Source organism: Oncorhynchus keta, chromosome 18, assembly GCF_023373465.1.
Source record: "Oncorhynchus keta strain PuntledgeMale-10-30-2019 chromosome 18, Oket_V2, whole genome shotgun sequence".
NCBI classification, from domain to species: Eukaryota; Metazoa; Chordata; class Actinopteri; order Salmoniformes; family Salmonidae; genus Oncorhynchus; species Oncorhynchus keta.
Window position 1 is genome coordinate 15946719 of NC_068438.1, and position 16349 is coordinate 15963067.

The window sequence follows — 16349 nt, forward strand, 5'->3', positions numbered from 1 at the left end:
TTTTTGCTCACCATTCTTGTGATAATTTTGACCTCACAGGGTTAGATCTTGCGTGGAGCCCCAGATCGAGAGAGATTATCAGTGGTCTTGTATGTCTTCCATTTCCTAATAATTGCTCCCACAGTTGATTTCTTCAAACCAAGCTGCTTACCTATTGCAGATTCAGTCATCCCAGCCTGGTGCAGGTCTACAATTTTGTTTCTGGTGTCCTTTGACAGCTCTTTGGTCTTGGCCATAGTGGGGTTTGGAGTGTGACTGTTGGAGGTTGTGGACAGGTGTCTTTTATACTGATAACAAGTTCAAACAGGTGCCATTAATACAGGTAACGAGTGGAGGACAGAGGAGCCTCTTAAAGAAGAAGTTACAGGTCTGTGAGAGCCAGAAATCTTGCTTGTTTGTAGATGACCAAATACTTATTTTCCACCATAATTTGCAAAGAATTTGCAAAACAATGTGATTTTCTGTTTTTTTTCCCTCATTTTGTTTGTCATAGTTGAAGTGTACATATGATGAAAATTACAGGCCTCTCTCATCTTCTTAAGTGGGAGAACTTGCACAATTGGTGGCTGACTAAATACTTTTTTGCCCCACTGTATATATACAGTGCCAATCAAAAGTTTGGACACACCTACTCATTCAACAATGATTCTTTATTTTTGCAAGTTTTTACATTGTAGAATAATAGTGAAGATATAAAAACTAGGAAATAACACGAATATAGGTATAAACAAATCAAAATATATTTTAGATTTTAGATTCTTCAAAGTTGCCACCCGTTGCCTTGATGACAGCTTTGCACACTCTTGGCATGCTCTCAACCAGCTTCACGAGGTTGTCACCTAGAATGCATTTCAATTAACAGGTGTGCATTGTTAAAAGTTAATTTGTGGAATTCCTTAATGCATTTGAGTCAATCAGTTGTGTTGTGACAAGGTAGGGGTGGTATACAGAAGATAGCCCTATTTGGTTAAAAGACATAATCCATATTATGGCAAGAAACGCTCAAATAAGCAAAGAGAAATGACAGTCCATCACCACTTTAAGACATGAAGGTCAGTAAATTCAGAAAATGTCAAGAACTTTGAAAGTTCCTTCAAGTGCAGTCACAAAACCCATCAAGAGCTATGATGAAACTGCCTCTCATGAGGACCGCCACAGGAAAGGAAGACCCATAGTTACCTCTGCTGCAGAGGATAAGTTCATTAGAGCCTCAGAAATCGGCAATTAACTGCACCTCAGATTGCAGCTCAAATAAAACTCTGCTTCACAGAGTTTTAGTAAAAGACAGATCTCAACATCAACTGAGGGTCAGGCCTTTATGGTCGAATTGCTGCAAAGAAACCACTACTAAAGGACCTGTCCTTTTGGGTTCCAACCGCAGTGTCTCTGTGAGATGCAGAGTAGGTGAACGGATGATCTCCGCATGATGATATCGTGCACCAGCTGTTATTTACAAAAACATATAGTCCTCCGCCCCTTCTCTTATACCAGACGCCGCTGTTCTATCCTGCCGGTACACCGTATAACCAGCCAGCTGTATGTTGATAGTATCATCGTTCAGCCACGACTCCGCGAAGCATAAGATATTACAATTTTGAATGTCCCATTGGTAGTTTAATGTTACGCGTAGGTCATCGATTTTATTCTCCAAAGATTGCACGTTTGCTAGCAGAATGGAAGGAAGTGGGGGTTTATTTGATTGCCTACGAATTCTCAGAAGGCAGCACGCCTTCTGGCCCATTTTTCTCTGCCTCCTCTTCACACAAATCATGGGGATTCGGGCCTGTTCCTGAGAAAGCAGTATGTCATTCGCGTCTGGCTCATCAGACTCGTTAATGGAAAAAAAGGATTCTGCCAGTCCGTGGTGAGTAATCTCAGTCCTGATCTCCAGAAGTTATTTTCGGTCATATTAGACGATAGTGGCAACATTATGTACAAAAGAAGTTTAAAAAATAAGTACAAACAACACAAATAAACAAACAAAAAAACACAATCGGTTTGGGACACGTAAAATGTCAGCCTTCTTCTCCGGCTTCAGTATTGGGAATGGGATCAATACATGTGGATGATCTTGTCCCTGTTGTGTTTGTAAACACCCTGGTAGTTTGATTAATAACCTGAACCAGATTACAGGCACTGGTTACAGTGAGAACCCCCAGGACAACACCCCTACTCTTACGATAAGTGCCATGGGATATTTAATGACCTCAGAGAGTCAGGACACCTGTTTAACATCCCAGCCGAAAGACAGCACCCTACACAGAGCAGTGTCCCCAATCACTGCCCTGGGGCATTGGAATATTTTTTAGACCAGAGGAAAGAGTGCCTCCTACTGGCCCTCCAACAGTACTTCAAGCAGCATCTGGTCTCCCATCCAAGGACCAACCAGGACCAACCCTGCTTAGCTTCAGAAGCAAGCTCAGCTTGATGAAAACCAGTCAATATTCCCCAAGAAGGTACTTCACATACACTATCAAGCATTTCACACATATTATTTAGATACTAGCTGTTAGCACTTGGTGGCCGATAGCAAGAACCCAAAAGAAAAGGATTTAGATGTGCCAAGTGAACCTGCAACCACAACACTTCAATAACACAGATATTTTTTAAGCATTACAGGGATATGGCTCTGAATATATACAGCAACACCTCCACCATAAGCATTTATGTCTCTTCTATAGATGTTATATCCTTGTATTGCTACTGCTGTATCATTAAATTAATTATCTAAGTCTCAGAAATGGCTAATATATTAATGTTATCAGATGTTAGTAAGTTATTGATTTCACAAACCTTATTTCTAACGCTACATATATTAATATGGGCTATTTTCAGCCCCTTCCTGGGTAGCTTATTAGAGGTAGACATAATACTGAAAAGAGCAAACAAAGCAAGAGAAAAAAAGATACATTCAGCAGACCATTAATCAATTAGTGTGTGTATGTTTGTGTATGCTGCGGGGTTGAAGCTGCGAACCCATAGGTTTGGCTCTCTCATCTCTTCCAGGCTTCTGGGAGGGAGGGTGGACAATGAGCCTGTCATAGAGGATTTAAGCAATGGCCCCACGCACTCTGGCAGCTTTCATGACTGGGGCATGTTATTTTATCTTCTGGCGCACAGCTTTAGGATAGTCCTCGTTGAGGAAAGTATATGTTCTTCTCAAGTTTTTGGCTCTTTCCAGAACAGCTACCTTGTCCTTGAACCTGGTAGTATAAGGGCACAGGGCCAGACCCAGATGCAGACATGGGAGGCAGATGGTTTGAGTCTTTGATATTTATTATATTCCAAAAAGGTAGGCAAGAGAATGGTCGTGGACAGGTAAAAGGTCAAAACCAGTTCAGAGTTCAGGAGGTACAGTGTGGCAGGCAGGCTCGAGGTCAGGGCAGCCAGAATGGTCAGGCAGGCGGGTACAGAGTCCAGAAACAGGCAAGGGTCTCCTGTTTCACCTCATCGTGCTCACCCTGGGAGAACGGCAAACTGTTCTTCAGGTCCTGGACCTCTCTGGTCAGGTCGTCCATTCTTTTATTAACTGAATCTTCCAGTATTTTCTTGTTGTTGTAACAACTGCTTGTGGAACTATTTTTGTTCATTTAAAAGATCCGTCACCTGTGATAGAGAGACACCATTGTCCTCAACGGTATTCCCGCCGGCTTTGGTCTTTGTCATGGTAGCTAGCAGCGTACATTATGCAGTACCTCCTCGCAGTTCCAGACAGGGCAGGCCACAGGGAAGATTGAACAAAACAAACAGCAGGGATCTAGACAGCCACAAACCTGGGACAATCCGCGGTCTCAGCCACGATGGCTAATCACATCGCGGGCTGCGTTCAAGCCCTCAAGAAACCCCACTAGCTTGCTAGGCAGCTAGCTAGCAGCTAGGCTAGCTGCTACATCAAATATCTCCTCAGACCCGGCCTTGGTCGGCAGGATCACTGGACAAAGAGTAGCCGTCCCAGCAACTGATGCCAAATGTGTCGCGGGATCCAAACTAAAAAGTTAGCTAGCTACTAAGAAACATTCCAATACACTTTTAAAAACAACAAACCGAGCTCTCCCCCGTTCCGCGTTCAACAGTAAATGTTCAATACAAAATTGAAAGCTCTCTCTCACAACCCCTGCTCACAAGCACACATGGTTAGCTGAAGTTAGCTGAAGTTTTAATGGCTGTTTAAAAATCTGAACCATGGATTACAGCCTCTACTGGTCCATAGACTACTTTCAAGGTAAGAAACCATCGAACCTGGGCCAAAAATTGTCCCCCTCCCACAGGAGTCCTCTCCTGGCTAGACTAATTTAGTTGATCACCATCTCCTGCCTTCCCTCTAATTAGCGGTAGCCTTCAGTTTCATGTAATCAGCCTGAAGTGGACTTCCTTCTTCTGCTCCTACAGCGATCCTGATCTCTCTTGTCACACTGATGACTTTGGTCACAACTTATAACTCGTGAAGTTAATAAGCAAAGTCGCTAAAACCTCACCGGCTGTATCCCTACGGCACAGGGTAAAGGTACATTCGATTTCCGTTCAGTCAATTGAGGAGACAAACTGATAATACAATTCAAAAATTGAAATGTACCATTTATTTTCAATGAAGATCATGCTTGTCTCATCTTCATCATTTCACATTCATTCTACTCCTTCCGACCCTTGTATTATCTTATGTCTGTCCTCTGTAGGCTGGTGGCAATGCAGAACGGCAGATAGACATGTCCATTCTATAATGGGTTTATAAGGTCTGCAGACACATGATAAATGTGGAGCAGTGTGAATGGCTCTATCTGCAGCTGGGTGACTGATTCACTCCCATTAAAACAGACACATTACACAAACTCAGCATTCCAATTATATTTCACCCAGGAAATAACACTCCACAGATAGGTTGGGAGTCTGATGGGAGTCTGATGTGCTTGTCATCAAAATGAATCTAATGAATGGCTTTCTACACTGTTCAGGAAAAAAAAACATGCGACTTGATGTTTTTCTAGCAACTCATTTCACACTTCGTTACCGGCTAACGTTATTCATCATATCAAAGGGTACAATGATAGAATCAGGTGTTAATCATCAACCTAAATGTAAGCAGCTTTCCTCGGTTAACCCATTCTGCATGAAATAATGTGAAACACACACAACACCTTAAACCACTTTCTCTAAACTCACATGGTTTTGACACATAGGCAATTGTCATACTACATTGTTAGGCTGAATACCTGTCTTTCACATACCCTGTTGATATTCAGTACCAGTGAGTCGTTTAGCCAGTCAAAGGTCAGATCTCCGTTGTGGACATCTGACATCCCTATTCATCAATGGCAGCCTGTCTCCCTCTCCCAATGCTCCTACAGGGTTTTGGTATTTGGTATCTTGGGGTACAGGAAGTTGGTATCTGGTAGCAGTCTCAGGTCTGGATCTTTTTTACCCATCCACCTGAAAAGACATGGCGGGAGATGGTGACCTGAAGGGATAGGGTTGTTAGAGTCCCCATGTGGGATTTAGTGTCTCCTAACCTAACAGGTCATTTCCCCACTCAAGGCTTGTGGGTTGTACCACAGCCATGTCCAGTCCCGTTTTTGACGGTTAATTTTCTGTTGTGTGGTTCAACTCAAGTCTTATTTCAAGTGTGTTCTTTTTTATTCCTCCTGCGGCCTGTTTTTTAAGAGCCTGTGAGATGGATATAAGCAGAGGGATATGTTCCCAGTTTTTCCAGTATTATCTGAAAGGTTTTTTCTATCCCTTATATCTCTGTCAGTAATAGGACCTCAGTGATATCTGTCAGATAAATCATTTCACCATGCAGCCCAGCTCTGGGTGATTGGCAGATAGGCAGTTCCAGGTAGATCTGGGATTAGTTTTGTGCCCAGCCGAGCGCCCATGTGGCGAGTGAGGCCTGTTGGCTGGCAATTTCATAGCCACCTCACTGTTCATTGGCACCGCAGGGCACAGTGAGAGAAACACAACAGGGTTTATTGATTGAAGGTGCCTGGGGTGAACTGTACTGTATGATGTTGACTGGTGAACTTCCATTGACCACCTGTCCTAAAATCAAAAATTACAGTAAAAGTAATCTGCAGTACGGTCTTCTTTTGTAGGTTGGTTGAAGATATCGATCAAAAGCCTTCTGAGTGAAATGACATGGACATCTCTGTCATGTCATTTGAGATCTTCTCTGACACTTCACAGATGTTTTCTGGTCCAATTTGTAAAGGGTGGAGAGGAATTTTGGATCAAAGTATTGCTGTGGCCTTAACTTGAAGGGAGGTAATAAAGGAATTTCAAAATGTTGGGTACCACAGTGGAGGGTGTGTGTGTGTAGATGGGGGGGGGGGGTAGAGGTACGTAGGAGACTAAAACACACTACCTTAGCCTTCTGTTGACAAGTGAATTGCCTGGTGAGAGTGTTAACTCACCCACGTCACGTTCCTCACTAGATGAGAAACCCAAAAGTGTCCCAGCTTCCCTAAAGGCATTTAACTATCTGGTAGCTCACTCTGCCTCTGTGACCAATTGGCGTTTGGGGATTTGTCTGATGAGAAATGGGGGAAGCGGGAAATATGGGAATGGGGGGTGTGAGGGGGAGATAGGGATAGGGCCCCCGCTGCCTCTCTCTTTGGGGAGATCCCTGATGGTGGTGTCCCCTCTTTTGCGAGGAGAGTGTCTCAGTAAGGGGTCTTTGAAGTAGTGCTCTTTCATTACCAGGACGTAATCCTTTGTGCTGCTATTATATATTTATATATCTGTACACCGCTCCTCGCCCATCCTCCTTCAATAAAGTATGTTAAAAGGATCAAATTTAGGCCGTGCAGCTTACAGAGGACATGTGGCGGCCTACATGTGCTGTAGGTGGTTGTAATGCTGTAAGTGTTAGCTTGATACTCATCTAAAAACGTTACACTACCAGCTGTTCTAATCAGAAAACCTGGAATAACATGTTTGTGTTAACCCTGTCTCAACCCTGTGAGTGCAGCTGTCCATATGTGCATGGGGTGAATTCAGCAGTGGTAAATCTCAGATTACATCCTACCCACTGGGCACAGACGCCAGTAAAACTACTGAGTTGCCGGGCTTCCGGTTTAGCATGTGAATGGAGAAGTAGCTTGCAGATGAGCTCCTACGCATTAGTTCATTTTGCCAAATTTTTACTTTGCATTTCACTTTCTTACATATCAGATTTGATTGATGAGTTCGTAAGTTACCTTTTTGATTCAAATGTCACACGATCTGAGGAGCAGAAGACCTTTAACTAACATTTCAACCGTAATGGCAAATGTGAATTGCAATGGCGCCGACTCCAGTCCAACTGTTAGGGAGTTTCATGCTGTCACACTCCCCACAGATCTTCAGAAAGATCTTCAGAATCTCAGTTCGGTTCTGGAAATCCAGAAGCTGATTGACAAGACCGATGACCTGGAATCCCGGTCTCGCCGTTGCAATCTTTGGGTTGTTGGCATACCAGAGGATTTGAAGGAGGGGACTCAGTTAATGGTCATGTCAGACTTGTTTGCGGAGGTGCTGGGTCCGGCCATCGTTCCATCACCCCCGAAGCTGGTCAGAGCCCACTGCATTGGCCCCTCCCCGGCGGGCGGAGACAACAACTCCAAGCCTATAGTATTTATCGTCCTTTTTCACAACTACAGTGACAAGGAGCAAATCCTCCAGAGGCAGGGCAGAGACCAGCTACACTTCTGCGGACGGAAGGTGTTCATCTTTCCTGACCTCAGCTCGAATGTCACCAAAAGAAGAGCTAAATTCCTTGAGGTGAAACACAACTTTCATGAGAAGAAAGTGAAATTCTCACTCCGCTTCCCTGCTCGTCTTCAAGTTGAACATGCTGGGGGAAGCTACAGTTTTACTCACGAGGACGCCCAGTGTTGTTCTGACAGTCACTTCTGAGCCGTATCTTGGATCTAAGACCTACTCTTTTGCCAGGTAGCATGCATAGCCTAGCCTACAATGACCTTTTTGGTTCTATTTTGTATTTTATTTTATTGCATTTTTCACCTGTTTTCTCTTTTATCTTTGCAAATGCTTGGTCTGTTTTCACACCGTTTTCATTTCAAAATGTTAGATGGCAAACAATGCTAATAATAGTAATATTGGAATAGGTAGGCCTAATCCTATGAAGTTTTTATCTTGGAATACTAAAACAATGAATTATCCTGTCAAGTTCTCAGGTCTTCTCCCATTTGAAAAAGCTAAAAGCAGATGTGTTATTTTTACCATTTACACATTAAAGATCACTCAAGGCTACAAAACTCCAGGTTCGGTCAGGTTTTCCATTCAGACTTTAACTCCAAAGCCATAGGTGTTGGAATTTTGGTTAGTAAAATAACACATTTCTCCACTACTACTGATATTTCAGACAGTAATGGAAGATATTTCATCATAACTGGCACCATTTGGCACACACCTGGTGTATTGGTCAATGTATATGCTCCCAATTTTGATGAATTTGCCAATGGGTTAGTGGGGAAAATTCCTTCTCTGAACACCCATCTTTTGATATTTGGCGGGGATCTGAATTGTGTTATTAGCCCAGCTTTAGACCACTCCAACCCCAGAACTATGTCTCCTTCTGCTATGTCAAAGTCCTTCTCAGATGGTATGGTTCAGAGTGGGTGTACAGATCACTGGAGATTTCAGAATCCCCAGGAAATAGAATATTATTTCATTTCACATGTACACCATTCTTTATCTCGTATTGACTATTTCTTCATTGATCTAAAGTTACTTCCACTGTCACCTCTTCTGAATAGTCCCCCATTGTCATTTCTGACCATGGACCTTAAGTGCTCGACATAGTCCTATCAGGACAAACTTGAACTCCTCTCTGTTGGAGATTCAATTCTCTTCTCCTGTCTGATGTCTGTAACGTTATCTCCACTTCTATTGATCATTTTCTTTTTCAAATCAGACAAGCTCAACCTCTCATTCTCTCTTATGGGAATCAAATAAGGCCTATCTTAGAGGATAAATTATTTCTTATTCTTCTCATTTAAACAAAACTCGGTAAGCTGAACTAGAAGAACTCTAAAGCCATCCTTAACTTAGACCACCAATATGCCTTGACGCCATCTCCAGAGCTATATAAGCAACACTTGAATTTACAATCTGAATTCAATCTCTTGTCCACTATAGATGTAGAAAGGTTACTAATTGCATTCATGCGGTACCTACTATGAACATGGTGACAGGGTATGTTGTCTGCTCGCACACCAATTAAAACGCAGTGCTTCTACCTGTCTGATTCCTCAAAATAAAGATTCCTTTCATAGCATCATTTCTGACCCTACGGGTCATTTCTGACCCTTTCTGACCAATAACACCTTCAAATCTTTCTATTCCTCCCCGTATACGTCTGAATTTCCATCAGATACTGCCAATATGACTACATTTATGGGTGAACTGGAGACTCCCACAGTTGAAACTGCAGATGAGCTTGATTCCCCTCTCAGCCTTGAAGAAGTTATTCAGTCTATCAAGTCAATGCAGAGCAGCAAGGCTCCAGGGCCTGATGGGTTTCCAACTGAGTTATTTAACCTCTTGCTCCTATCTGGCACGCAGGCGTCCCATCTAGAGCTCTGGAAATGCAAATGCGCTACGCTAAATGCTAATAGTATTAGTTAAAACTCAAACGTTCATTAAAATACACATGCAGGGTATTGAATTAAAGCTACACTCATTGTGAATCCAGGCAACAAGTCAGACTTTTAAAATGCATGTAACACCCCAAAAGACCCGCAGGGGACGTAAACAAAATAATTAGCATAGTCGTCGCTACACAAACCGCACAAATAAAATATAAAACATTCATTACCTTTGACCATCTTCTTTGTTGGCACTCCTAGATGTCCCATAATCACTATTAGGTCTTTTTTAGATTAAATCTGTCCATATATAGCCTAGATATCGATCTATGAAGACTGTGTGATAAACGGAAAAAAATAGCGTTTCATAACGTAACGTAATTTTTTAAAATTCAAAAAGTCGACGATAAACTTTCACAAAACACTTCGAAATACTTTTGTAATGAAACTTTAGGTATTAGTACACGTTAATAAGCGATAAAATTAATCAGGAGGCGATGTCAATTCTATAGGTGTCCGTCTCGAAAAAATGTCTTGGAGAGAGCTCGACCAAAACATCCGGTCGGAGACCGGAGGGAATCGATTCCCTTGATTCGGTTAGACCAAGAATCAAAGCTGAATCAAATGACAAGACTCTAGACAACGTGTGGAAGCTGTAGGCACTGCAACCTCGGCCTCATTTAATTCGGTTCACTTTGAACAATTCCTGGAAGTAGCGCAAGAATGTTTATTTCCATTTTCAGTGATCAGATTTTCCTGCACTTTTCGATGAAACGCACGTTCTGTTATAGTCACAGCCGTGATTTAACCAGTTTTATAAACGTCTGAGTGTTTTCTATCCACACATACTAATCATATGCATATACTATATTCCTGGCGTGAGTAGCAGGGCGCTGAAATGTTGCGCGATTTTTAACAGAATGTTCGAAAAAGTAGAGGGTCGACTTAACAGTTTAAGAAATTCTATACCAAGTTAGCCCCTTTACTTTTATCTATGTATAATGAATCACTTGAACGTGGCTCGTTGCCACCTACCCTAACACAGACTTCAATAGCGCTTCTCCTTAAGAAGGGGAAAGACCCCACTTCCTGTTCTTCATTTAGGCCCCTAAGTCTCCTTAATGTGGATGTAAATGTGCTGGTGAAGGTGGTGGCGAGGCGTCTGGAAGTAGGCTTAACAGGACTCATATCACAGGAACAAACCTCATTTATACAGGACAGATATTCATTTTTTTATATTCAGATGCTGTTCAGCATGATTCATTCTAAACTATTCTCCAACTCTCCTGAGATGGTAATCTCCCTAGATGCAGAACATGAATTCAACAGAATTTAATGGGAATACCTATTTGCTATTCTTTAAAAAAATGGATTTGGGGCCAAACTTAGCTCACGGATCTGTCTCTTGTATACATCTCCCCAGGACAGTGTCTGTACCAATGTACCAATGTTCTGATTATTTTGCCCTGGAACTTGGGACACGCCAAGGCTGCCCATTGTCCCCTTTATTATTTGCTGTTGCCATTGAGCCCCTTTTCGTAGCTTTACGGGCATCCTGCAACCTGTTTACCTTATATCCTTTCTATTCTGGAATACTTTGGCTCCTTTTCTGGTTACAAGCTGAATCTCCAGAAAAGTTAGTGCTTCCCAATCAATCCAGCAGCGCGACAGCTCCAGCAGACAGACTTGGCTTTTCAGCTTAGTCGCTTTGGTTTCAAATACCTTGGAGTGAACTTACACTACCGTTCAAAAGTTTGGGGTCACTTAGAAATGTTTTTTATTTTTTATTTAACCTTTATTTAACTTGGAATGTCCTTGTTTTTGAAAGAAAATCACATTTTTGTCCATTAATATAACATCAAATTGATCATAAATACAGTGTAGACATTGTTGTAAATGACTATTGTAGCTGGAAACGGCTGATTTTTTTATGGAATATCTACATAGGTGTACAGAGGCCCATTAAAAGCAACCATCACTCCCATGTTCCAATGGCACATTGTGTTAGCTAATCCAAGTTTATCATTTTAAAAGGCTAATTGATCATTAGAAAACCCTTTTGCAATTATGTTAGCACAGAAAACTGTTGTCCTGATTAAAGAAGCAATGAAAATGGCCTTCTTTAGACTAGTTGAGTATCTGGAGCATCAGCATTTGTGGGTTCGATTACAGGCTCAAAATGGCCAGAAACAAAGGACTTTCTTCTGAAACTCGTCAGTTTATTCTTGATCTGGGAAATTAAGGCTATTCCATACGAGAAATTGCCAAGAAACTGAAAATCTGGTACAACACTGTGTACTACTCCCTTCACAGAACAGCGCAAACTGGCTCTAACCAGAATAGAAAGAGGAGTGGGTGGCCCCGGTGCACAACTGAGCAAGAGGACAAGTACATTAGATTGTCTAGTTTGAGTAACAGACACCTCACAAGTCCTCAACTGGTAGCTTCATTAAATAGTACCCGCAAAACACCCAGTCTCAACATCAACATTGAAGAGGCGACTCCGGGATGCTGGCCTTCTAGGCAGAGTTCCTCTGTCCAATGTCTGTGTTCTTTTGCCCATCTTTTTATTGGCCAATCTGAGATATTGCTTTATCTTTGCAACTCTGCCTAGAAGGCCAGCATCCCTGAGTAGCCTCTTCACTGAAAATGAACAGTTTACCCAAATAATTTTATCCATTTCAATCTATTGCAAGTCAATCAATCAGGCTGTTACCACATTTATCTGGTCAGCAGATCTTTACTTCAGAGATGCAAGTTTAGTGGAGGGTTGGCACTAGCCAACCTTTTATACTATTACTGGGCAGCCAACTTTCAGAAATTGCCATTCTGGTTACATGTTCCAGATACCCCATGGTGCCACCTAGAGGCACATTATTCTATTTCTTCTTCTCTTCCTGCTTTGCTCTGCTCTTCTCTCCCAGCACCCCCTCTCGCTATACTCGCAATCCTGTATTGCTTTCCACACTTAAGATTTGGTACTGGTTTCGACAGCATTTTAAATTCTCCTCGGCATCTACTATGGGTCCTATTGATAAGAATCACTTATTCCCCGCTTCCTTAACAGATAATTGTTTCTCTCACTGGACAAGGAAATGTGTTAAGTCCTTCCAAGACTTATATGTCAATGAATTGTTTTCTAGTTTTCTGACTGCTCTTTGCCTCCATCTCACTTTTTCCATTACCTTCAAATTAGGCATTGTGTCTCCGTCCAATTTTCTGGCTTACCTGCTCCACCCCCTTGCCAACCCTGGGATGGCATATTGACTCTACTACCTCGACAGAAAGAAGTCATTTCTCAGATCTATCTGTGTATTGTGTCATTGGACAAACACTCCACCAACAAAACTAAATCTGCTTGGGAACGGGAAATGAGGGGTGTTGAATTTATGAAAGAGTGGCGGGATGAGGTGATTGATAGAGTACGCTTAACTACATCTTGTGCTCGTCTTGGTCTCATGTACTTTAAGGTTTTACATAGAGTGTATTTTTCCAAATCCAGATTGTCTGAAATATATCCAAATATAAATGTTAAGTGTGATCGATGTCATGTCTCACCCTGTGACCTTAGTCACATGTTCATGAAATGCTCTGAACTACAAAATTACTGGGATTCTATTTTAAAATGTTTATCTGAGGTGCTTGAAATGAACCTGCAGCCATGTCCCTTGATAGCTATTTTGGGCATTCCAGAAGACTTGTTCTCCTTGGACCCCAAACATGCTGATATTGTTGCTTTTACATCCTTATTAGCTAGATGTAGAATTCTTCTCCCGTGGAAGTCTGCTCAGCCCCCCTCTACTTCTCAATGGCTCAACGATTTTATGTTCTTCCTAAAGCTTGAGAAAATGAAGTATTCTCTTAGCGGTTCCCAATGACACATTTGTTAGAAGATGGCAACCATTTATATCATACTTTAATGGCTTGCAGAGGCTCCCCTCTGATGAGATGCTTTAAGGTATCCCAGTAGGTATTACCAGTAGTCATTACAAAATAGGTACAGTCATCAATATAATGCTATCCAGTCCAAGCAGCTTTGTCTAAGGTTTACTGATAATTTATTTACGTATTTATTTCTGGTTTTGAATCTGTATTGAGTTGTTTTTATGTGAGACAATTTTCTTGTTTTCCTGTGTTCTTGTTTGTTTGTTTATTTGTTGTGATATCTCTGTAGAATGTTGTTTTCTATGACCAAACTGGGGGAGGGTGTGGGGTGGGTTGGGTATATGGGGTGATTGGGGTGGATGGTTGGGAGGGGTTGGGAGGGAGGGAATCGAGGTGGGGGAACTGAGGTAGGGCAAAGAGGTAGGGAAGGGACTGGAGGGGTTGGGGGGTAGATGTGCTGTGTGGAGGGAGGGAGGGGTTGGGGGTAGATGTGTGGTGTGGAGGGAGGGAGGGGTTGGGGGTAGATGTGTGGTGTGGAGGGAGGGGTTGGGGGTAGATGTGTGGTGTGGAGAGAGGGAGGGAGGGGTTGGGGGTAGATGTGTGGTGTGATGGGAGGGAGGGGTTGGGGGGGATGTGGGTGTGGGGGAGGGAGGGGTTGGGGTAGATGTGTTGTGTGGAGGGAGGGAGGGAGGGAGGGGTTGGGGGTAGATGTGGTGAGGAGGAGGGAGGGAGGGGGGGGGAGAGGTGTGGGGAGGGAGGGAGGGGTTGGGGGTAGATGTGTGGTGTGGAGAGAGGGAGGGGTTGGGGGAGATGTGTGGTTGGAGAGAGGGAGGGGGGTTGGGGATGATATGTGGTGAGGTGGGAGGGAGGGGTTGGGGGTAGATGTGTGGTGAGGTGGGAGGGGTTGGGGGTAGATGTGTGGTATGGAGAGAGGGAGGGAGGGCTTGGGGGTAGATGTGTGGTGTGGAGGGAGGGAGGAAGGGGTTGGGGTGTAGATGTGTTTGTGTGGAGGGAGGGAGGGAGGGAGGGAGGGAGGGAGGGAGGGAGGGAGGGAGGGAGGGAGGGAGGGAGGGAGGGAGGGAGGGAGGGAGGGAGGGAGGGAGGGAGGGAGGGAGGGAGGGAGGGAGGGAGGGAGGGAGGGAGGGATATGGTAAAATCTTTGTATTTACATTGATGTACATTTGGTAAAACTTGAATAAAAATATATGTTTAAAAAGTATACTGAGTTGTCAACTTAAGTGAACTCAACGTGAACTCAACAAAACATTTCACAATGTCATTTGATTTAGGTTAAACGTTCGGCGAAAAAAAGATGAAATACCCTTACGTTGAGAACTTTTTGCAAATCCAGTTAGTTTCCCACATTGATTCAACATAATCACATAGATTTGGGGGGTTGAAATTACTTGGATTCTTTTTTGATTCAACCAGTTTTTGTCCAGTGGGTATTCTGCACTACTTTTGGATAGTAGTGCACTATATGCAGAATAGGCCTTGGCCAAAAGTGAGATGGAGAATGAGATGTCGGAGGTCTCTAGCCAAGAGTAGTGCACTATGTGGAATAAGGTGTGATTTGAGACACACACTGTGAACTGTGTGGACAGTGCTGCCCAGTGCCACCCTACTGCATGGCAGTCTGGCAAAAGACTGAGACTAAACAGAGCTTGGTAACAAAACAGACTCTCTGCCCAGAAGACTTGATTTATATGTTTGATCATCAACATAGCACTAACAAGCCTTCAATCACTTGTGAAAAGTAAAGTGATCTCAACTACAAAGGATATGACAGCAGATTCGTTGAGATGTCCAAGGGTGCTTATAGCTTATGCAGTCACATAATAACAGAAACTGTTCAAAACCTACTCAGAACACCAGATCATATTGAATTATTCAACTAGATATAGTGTTGGGCTCTTTTTTTATCTCTCTCACTTTCTCTCTTCCTCTCTCTCTCTCTCTCTCTCTCTCTCTCTCTCTCTCTCTCTCTCTCTCTCTCTCTCTCTCTCTCTCTCATTCTATCATTTTACCTCAATATACAATTCGCAAGGTCAGTGAGTGCAGAAGGCAGGGCTGTTGTTCTGTCATCAGTTTGTTCTCAGAGCAGCTTGCTGCGATAGAGCGCTGGGAAGTTGAGACGCCGCTGTGGCAGAGAGCTTCTTTGCATGTGTGTGAGCGTTTAGTCGAGTACACTGGAAAGCAGAGATACAGTATGTGTGAGGCTGATTTGTGCGGACGATAAAAACGCGCAGAGGGAGATACACATTCACATTCTCTCGCCAATCATTGTGTGAGCCTGTGTGTGCATGCACTGAACGGTAGAAGCGACGTTTGACATCTGTACCGGGCGAGAAGAGAAGAGCGGCGAACAGAGCGCTGGCAAAATCGGGGATTTTTTTAACGCATCTATTTTAGATTTTTTTAACGCGTGTTTTTTTTTACCCAGCCTCGGGAGTGCTCGAGTTCCGCGGCGGATACACACAGAGCAATGACTGGACTGGCATACGTTCTCAACAATCTACCGGCTTTCTGTAATATCTCCGGGTAGCGGATAATATCCTCACCAACTACTGAGTTATACTGACAAATAAAGATCCAATTGTTGTCTGCTATTGACTTTAAGATGTCTTGAGACAAGACATTTTACAGAGAAAATGACAGTAAGTATTGGTGATGCGTTTGTTGTTATGACTAAGCAACCCATAGGCTGGGCTATTTGCGTTACCTTCTTTCATGTCTTCTATAGGTCATCGGTCAAAATAAATGTATTTAAATAGGCTGTTTTCTGTCATTCAGACATTTTTACTATAGGGCGTTTGCAGGTTAGTAGGCTATCATTAGTACAGTGTGTGCCTGGGCTGGTTTATTTTCGGATATAGTCTTATT

The 16349-nt window shown here is 43.0% G+C and overlaps 1 protein-coding gene across 2 annotated transcripts in view; it reads left to right on the forward strand.

Annotated features, from left to right (window-relative positions):
- LOC118397346 (schwannomin-interacting protein 1) overlaps positions 1-16349 on the forward strand; it is a 396234-nt gene that overhangs the window by 314280 nt on the left and 65605 nt on the right. The window contains exon 1 of one of the 2 annotated variants that reach the window (XM_052467487.1): positions 15558-16123. The exons of the other annotated variant lie outside the window; for it this stretch is intronic. Within the exon in view, the coding sequence (XP_052323447.1) occupies positions 16118-16123 (6 nt within the window). The 5' untranslated portion in view covers positions 15558-16117. Of the gene's footprint in view, positions 1-15557; positions 16124-16349 lie in introns of those variants that run through there. 2 annotated transcript variants of the gene reach the window in all.